The sequence below is a fragment of the Drosophila subpulchrella genome, unplaced genomic scaffold (assembly GCF_014743375.2).
Source record: "Drosophila subpulchrella strain 33 F10 #4 breed RU33 unplaced genomic scaffold, RU_Dsub_v1.1 Primary Assembly Seq63, whole genome shotgun sequence".
NCBI lineage: Eukaryota > Metazoa > Arthropoda > Insecta > Diptera > Drosophilidae > Drosophila > Drosophila subpulchrella.
Genome location: NW_023665699.1, coordinates 43,909 through 52,278, shown reverse-complemented (window position 1 = coordinate 52,278; position 8,370 = coordinate 43,909). Strand labels below are relative to the sequence as shown.

At 38.7% G+C, this 8,370-nt stretch overlaps 1 protein-coding gene across 1 annotated transcript; it reads right to left on the bottom strand.

Annotated features, from left to right (window-relative positions):
- Positions 1 to 5,873: 5,873 nt before the first annotated feature.
- On the bottom strand, positions 5,874 to 7,250 carry LOC119562572 (RNA polymerase I-specific transcription initiation factor RRN3-like). The gene is made up of 3 exons (XM_037875785.1): positions 7,208 to 7,250; positions 6,269 to 6,518; positions 5,874 to 6,207 (listed from the first exon to the last, which is right to left on the bottom strand). The coding sequence occupies exons 1-3, from the start codon at positions 7,248 to 7,250 to the stop codon at positions 6,039 to 6,041; spliced, it is 462 nt and encodes a 153-aa protein (XP_037731713.1). The 3' UTR covers positions 5,874 to 6,038.
- Positions 7,251 to 8,370: the final 1,120 nt, after the last annotated feature.

The window sequence follows — 8,370 nt, the reverse complement described above, 5'->3', positions numbered from 1 at the left end:
ATAAATGTTCAATTAAATGAAGTAAGCAGGAAAATAGAAGGTTTAGAAGGAAAGTTAGCCACAGATGCAAACACTGTGGAGGATTATAAAATACAAATAATCGACCCAACTATAAAATGCGACTATAGTCAAACATTTTTATAATTATAATAATAAAATGCGATACAACACTTGAAGTGGTAAAATCTTTACCAAAATTCACGGGGGAACCAACACAATATGTAGGTTGGGGGGAAGCCGCAGAAACTGTAGAGTCTCTATAAAATTCAAAGTGAACAATATTTTATCGCCTAAACAATTTTACGAAATACAATTTTGGGAGCTGCCCATGATGCTCTTACCAATCATGGCACCGTTTTAAACTTTCGAGCAATCTTATCTAGATTGGACTTTATATATAGCGATAAATGACCAATACATATTCTCGAGTTAGAGCTAAGTATCCTTAGGCAGGGACGAATGACAGTTACAGAATACTATAATGAAGTCAATAAAAAAAATGACTCTACTAAAAAACAAAACCATAATGACATACGGAAAGGACAGCGTAATTGCCAAAGAAACAAACAAAACAATAAGGAGCAATGCTTTACGAATTTTTATATCTGGGCTAAATGGATCTATCTCAGAAACTCTTTTCTCATTAAATCCACCAGATTTACCCAATGCTTTGGCAAAGGTCCAAGAATTACAATCAAACAATTTCCGTGCTCAATTTGCAAACAGGTTTCATGGATTTAAAAATGAAAATAAATATCAGGGAAAAAACTTACGATTTGATCAAAAACGACAGAACAATGATACTAATAAAATTGGAAATAATTGGAGTAATAACCAGAATTATAATTGGCCACAAAAGGGAAATTTTTGGCAAAACGATAATCATAATAACAATCAAAAGCAGCAAGCCGTCGAGCCAATGGATGTTAATCCACCGATTCATCTCCAGAATAAACGTAGTTACAATCGACAGCCGAATAATCATTGGCAGGCAAATAATAATCGAGGTAGATACAATAATAATTATTATCAAAATAATAATCGATCAAATTACTATCGCACTAATCAAAATAAAGAGCAAACTCAAGCTCAGAAAAGGGAACCAGATGGAACAGTAAATCAGCCAGCTAATAAAGTAACCAAATTAAACAATATCAACGAAGATCATTTTTTAGACCAGACCCCTACAGGGGAATGCCTTATTTAAATAGGACAGACCGAAAAACCAAGAAGCAGTTAAAGATTTTAATAGATACAGGAGCCACTGCTTGTTATATAAAAAAGGGAATTTTCGAAAATAAAAATGAGTTATCAATATACAAAAAGGTAACTACAGTTCATGGGTATTCAATTATTAGGTATTACCATATTATAAGTATATTTGAAACAGACAATTATTTTATGAAATCGAAGGATTAGAATCTGATTTAATTTATTAAGAACAATTGTAGCTATAATAAATAATTTTTCGGAATTATATAATGGCATAATTATCATTGATTTTTGTGTTTTTATATGCACTTGTATGATTAACAATGCGAAAGATTCAGGATACCTTCGGGACCCGTTTTGAAACACGGACCAAGGAGTCTAACATATGTGCAAGTTATTGGGATATAAACCTAATAGCGTAATTAACTTGACTAATAATGGGATTAGTTTTTTAACTATTTATAGCTAATTAACACAATCCCGGGGCGTTCTATATAGTTATGTATAATGATATTTATATTATTTATGCCTCTAACTGGAACGTACCTTGAGCATATATGCTGTGACCCGAAAGATGGTAAACTATACTTGATCAGGTTGAAGTCAGGGGAAACCCTGATGGAAGACCGAAACAGTTCTGACATGCAAATCGATTGTCAGAATTGAGTATAGGGGCGAAAGACCAATCGAACCATCTAGTAGCTGGTTCCTTCCGAAGTTTCCCTCAGGATAGATGGAGCATTTTAATGTTATATAAAACAAGAAAGGAAGTTAGCTTCGGCAAGCCGAAGCTTATATACCCTTGCAGCTATAATTATTAAATTTAAAAACACAAAAAATGATATTCCCAATAGTATAAGATAATATGTCAAAAAACACCGAAGCTATAATTTGTTTCATATTATTTTCCTACCAATTTTCCGATCGTTCCTATGGCAGCTATATGATATAGTCGTCCGATTTTGATAAAATTAAATTCGAAACTCAGAACTAATTAAAAAATGTTATTTCCAAGCGTAGGAGGTTATATGTTAAAAAACACCGAAGCTATAATTTGTTTCATATTATTTTCCTACCAATTTTCCGATCGTTCCAATGGCAGCTATATGACATAGTCGTCCGATTTTGATAAAATTTAATTCGAAATTCAGAACTAATTAAAAAATGTTATTTCCAAGCGTTGGAGGTTATATGTTGAAAAACACCGAAGCTATAATTTTTTTCATATTATTTTTCCACAAATTTTCCGATCGTTCCTATGGCAGCTATATGATATAGTCGTCCGATTTCGATAAAATTTAATTCAAAATTCAAAATTATTTAAAAATTGTTATTTCCAAGCTTAGGAGTTTATATGCTAAAAAACACCATAGATATAATTTTTTTTCATTTTTTTGTCCGATTATTCCTATGGGAGCTATAAGATATAGTTGTCCGATCCGGCTGGTTCCGACTTATATACTACCTGCAAAAGATATAAGACTTTTGGGAAAGTTTCAGCCCGATAGCTTTAAAACTGAGAGACTAGTTTGCGTAGAAACGGACGGACAGACGGACATGGCTAGATCGACTCGTCTAGTCATGCTGATCAAGAATATATATACTTTATGGGGTCGGAAACGTCTCCTTCACTGCGTTGCAAACTTCTGACTGAAATCAATATACCCTCTGCAAGGGTATAATAATCTTATCTGGTAAAGCGAATGATTAGAGGCCTTAGGGTCGAAACGATCTTAACCTATTCTCAAACTTTAAATGGGTAAGAACCTTAACTTTCCTGATATGAAGTTCAAGGTTATGATATAATGTGGCGCTGTGGGATGAACCAAACGTAATGTTACGGTGCCCAAATGCAGATACCATGAAAGGCGTTGGTTGCTTAAAACAACAGGACGGTGATCATGGAGTCGAAATCCGTTAAGGAGTGTGTAACAACTCACCTGCCGAAGCAACTAGTTGTATACCTGTACATTACCGCTAAATGATTTATATTACTTGTGATATAAATTTTGAAACTTTAGTGAGTAGGAAGGTACAATGGTATGCGTAGAAGTGTTTGGCGTAAGCCTGCATGGAGCTGCCATTGGTACAGATCTTGGTGGTAGTAGCAAATAATCGAATGAGACCTTGAAGGACTGAAGTGGAGAAGGGTTTCGTGTGAACAGTGGATGATCACGGGTTAGTCGGTGCTAAGTTTAAGGCGAAAGCCGAAAAATTTCAAGTAAAACACAAATGCCATACAAATATATTATATAAATTAAGCTAATTATTATACTTGAATCATTTTGAAAGAAAGGGAATACGGTTCCAATTCCGTAACGTGTTGAGTATCCGTTTGTTAATAAATATGGGCCTCGTGCTCATCCTGGCAACAGGAACGACCATAAAGAAGCCGTCAAGAGATATCGGAAGTTTTCTTTTCTGTTTTATAGCCGTACTACCATGGAAGTCTTTCGCAGAGAGATATGGTAGATGGGCTAGAAGAACATGATATGTCGATATTTTCTCCTCGGACCTTGATAATTTATGATGGCGACACGCAAACTTCTTAACAGGCCGTACCAATATCCGCAGCTGGTCTCCAAGGTGAAGAGTCTCTAGTCGATAGAATAATGTAGGTAAGGGAAGTCTGCAAATTAGATCCGTAACTTCGAGATAAGGATTGGCACTGAAAATTGAGATAGTCGGGCTTGGTTGGGAAACAATTACATGGTTTATGTGCTCGTTCTGGGTGAATAGAGTGTCTGGCATTTATGTTGGTCACTTGTTTCCCGGATATTTTAGTTTCGTAGCCAATTGTGGAACTTTCTTGCTAAATTTTAAAAGCCAATTAGTTCTTATTAATTATAACTTTTATCAATTAAGAATCAATTCAGAACTGGCACGGACTTGGGGAATCCGACTGTCTAATTAAAACAAAGCATTGTGATGGTCCTAGCGGGTGTTGACACAATGTGATTTCTGCACAGTGCTCTGAATGTCAAAGTGAAGAAATTCAAGAAGGCGCGGGTCAACGGCGGGAGTAACTAAGACTCTCTTAAGTCGAGAAAAGGAGAAGGAGTGGGAGCGAAAAAGGAAAGAGCGCTTATGTGTCGTGACCAAAGGAAGGAACGGTACAGCGCCTACTTTTGGACTCTAATGTGTTGCCGTGTGCAGAAGGCGAAAGGTCGAACGGTAAAACCGTGGACTTAAGATTCTGGTGTGGTGCCGTTTACAGAGGAGACGAGGAGGGGCCGAGGATAAACGGTACCTGGAGGCCTATATAAGCGGAGCCAGCGCCTTAAGCTGGACCAGTCATCGATAATCAAACCACGAGTGAACACGTATACAGTAGTGAAAGTCAGGAAGGAGCAAGATCGTTAGGTCGATACATTCGGGACAGCATAGTCACCGAATTGAGACAAAGGTAGCTGGCAATACACGGCTAAGTTGAGTGAAAACTCGGTCGACACTTAGGAGGACTGCTCTAGCTATTTGATTGCCCGTGGCTCCGGCGAATCTTGCCGATCCTGACAGAAGTCTGGAAAGCGCAGCCGTTAACTACCTTGAGTCCGGTATGAAAGGTGATTCCTTTTAATGGGGAACCAAGTGCTTGGGAGGAGTATAGAGGAGACCCGGTCGACTGTTACGAGTACAGCTCTGGCGACGTCGAACGAATGCCCGAATATTCAAGCAGTATTGGGCAGACGTGGCACCGTCTCACCCTAGTCAGAGAACGTTGTCCCATCCCTAAGCCCCAACAGCCCAACTCTTCGCCATCTCTTACGACTGGCAGTGGAAGTATCCGGTGCGGCGGAGGCCAACAAGCACGAAGGATCACCGAGACGTCGTCGCACGAGAAGCATCAGCACAATTCCATACACTTTGGATCCGGAGCCGTTTATAAACGCCTCATAACCAAAATTCTGAACTGTTGTTACTGTTTAGCCCGTCGGCCACGTTAACCATAAATATGGTGGGACGAACGCACAAATCTACTGAGCTAGTCTCACTAATTTCGTACGGAGCAAAAATATAAAAAAAAGTTCATTACAATGGTTTTTGATAAACAAAACCAAATTTCAAATACACTTTTACAAGACATTAGCGACAGCCATTAGCGTTGTGGGCAGAATGTATTCGGATAACAAACTTGAGCTGAACCAGAAGTCAAGGAATCTTCTGCTTGACCAGTTGTCTTTTGGCTTTTCCCAGATCTCAAAAAATCGCTTTTGCTCTCTGCCTGAGGTTGGTTCTTTTTCCCTTTTACTGGCTTTGTTGCCGGTGCCTTGTGCATCGCATTAGCTTCCTCAAACTCCCTGGCTTTCATACCCAGGTCTAATCCGGCAGCTTTTGGGCTGCTTGCCTCTCCTGCTGAGCGGGAGCTAGGCCTCTTGCCCTCGTACTTCACACTTTTTCTGGCGTTCTCGTCAGTACGCTGCTCTTCCTAATAGGGTCAGCCTTTGTCCGTCGCCTCCTCGAGGAATTTCCGGCCGCTCTCCTAGTTTGTATGCTAAAAACGTAAACTAAAATCGGAGAGTTTTTAAAACATGACTGCACTCTCTGTCCACAGAACTCTCATCCTGGGTAAGGGGAGAGGGACGACGCGTAGACCAATTAAAACGATATAGATAATGAACGAATACAAAAATCTCACAAGGCTGGTGTTCCCTTTGGTTTTCGTTTATTAATTACACGTATGTTTTTTAAAGACAAATAAATTCGTTGAAACTGTTTTTTCACTGGTAAAGGTAACTTAGAGTCCATAACTTCATCACATTTCTTAAATAAGTTAAATGGTAAGTCGCGGAAGACGGTGAAGATGAAAGGGTACCGTTTTTGTCAAACTATTGCTTCGTAGACATTTCCAAATGCTTTAGCATGTCCGATATAATGAAATCGTCCTCCTCGTCATCTGGTGGTGTAGAAAGGGACTTATTGGTAGAGCCACACACACAATTATCCGTGCCTTTGCATTGGTGAACTATGAAGTTGGCCTCAATATACTTCTTCGATCTTAAAATGAATAAGGACTTTTGTATATTGGCATATAAGGAATTATATGATGAATACTTACAGCTTTAGCACATAGTGGTTGAAGGGGAATAACGTTTCAAGCTTTTCCTCGGTCTTACATTTTCCACGGACGGAAACAATGGGTAGTTTACGCCGAGGGCTACTATGCAAAACTGTATAACAGTAGGCCAGCTGGTAAGTTCTCGAAACATCAGCGAATGCTGTGGCCACTGAGGCTAGACAGTATCGCAGGGGATTTAAGTGACATCCCGCGATGCGGGATAACTGCAGACACTCAAGAAAATGCAAATCTAAAAAAAAATTTTAAAAAATAACAATTTAATACTGTTGTATATGTACATGCTTAGGTATTTAAGACTATGTCATTAGGGCTGCTTTTTTAGTACAACTTTTAAGGCCATACCCTCACCCCCATTTTATAAAATTGTATATGAGAGTTTGTAAAAATCGGATAATCGGATCGAATTAGGATGAACCTTTACTTTAAACAGTGGTGCCCACTGGCCTGACTTGCGAGTCTGGTAGTCCTCTGCCGGCTCTCTGCCGCGACACCGACCTGTAAACGGTCATGTGGCTTTGGCAAGCGCCTTACATTTACGCACACAAATGCAAGTCTTACGTATTATTGTTTGTGTGTGGACACCACTGCTTAAGAAACTTTATCTTATCTCCCTACCCCACCCCCTTCCTATGTGACATGATGCATTAATTGATAAGAACTAAATCTCATTTGAATTTTTACAAAATATAAAAAAATTTGGGTGTTATAGTCGTTTGTGGGCGTGGCACCCTGCTGAAATAAACTAGCGCTGCGACTCGGCTAATTATCCTTATCAAGAATATATATACTTTATGGGTTCGGAAACGCTTCCTTCTACCTGGTACATACTTTCCGACGAATCTAGTATACCCTTTTACTCTACGAGTAACTGGTATAACAAGAAAGAAGGATATCTTCGTCAAGCCGAAGTTTATGTACCCTTGCAGGTCGTTTCTATCGGAGCAATGCATATACAGAGCATTCCGGTTTTTAGAAAATAAATAAAAAACAAGAAAGAAAGTTAACTTCGGCAAGCCGAAGTTTGTATACCCTTGCAGTTATAATCATTACATTTAAAAATACAAAAAATGATATTGCCAATAGTCCCAATAGATAATATGTCAAAAAACATCGAAGCTATAATTTGTTTCATATTATTTTCCCACCAATTTTCCGATCGTTCCAATGGCAGCTATATGATATAGTCGTCCGATTTTGATAAAATTAAATTCCAAATTCAGAACTAATTGAAAAATTTTATTTCCAAGCGTAGGAGGTTATATGTTTAAAAGCACCGAAGCTATAATTTGTTTCATATTATTTTCCTACCAATTTTCCGATCTTTCCTATGGCAGCTGTATGATATATTCGTCCAATTTTAATAAAATTAATTAATAATTAAAAAATGGTATTTCCAAGCGTAGGAGGTTATATGTTAAAAAACACCAAGGATATAATTTAAAAAATTCCTATGGGAGCTATAAGATATAGTTGTCCGATCCGGCTGGTTCCGACTTATATACTACCTGCAAAAGATATAAGACTTTTGGCAAAGTTTCAGCCCGATAGCTTTAAAACTGAGAGACTAGTTTGCGTAGAAACGGACGGACAGACGGACAGACGGACATGGCTAGATCGACTCGTCTAGTCATGCTGATCAAGAATATATATACTTTATGGGGTCGGAAACGTCTCCTTCACTGCGTTGCAAACTTCTGACTGAAATCAATATACCCTCTGCAAGGGTATAACAAGGAAGAACGCTATAGTCAAGTACCTCGACTATCAGATACCCGTTACTCAGCTTAAGGGACCAAAGGGAAATGGATATATGCAAGCAGCAAAGCGAGATTGAAATGCGCCACCCACCCGTGATCTCTATATATGGATATGTGGGTGGACGACAGATTTAAGCGTTATGGGCGTTAGAGTGGGCGTGGCAAGGTATTAACGAGACCAATACATTTCAGTTAAAATTTTGTATCTAGCATGAAAATTGTGGGCGCCATAGGCTTGGGCGGTTTGTGGGCGTTAGAGTGGGCGTGGCATATTCGCGTAACAAACATGCGCTGCGTACAAGGCTACGGAATCTAAATCTGAGA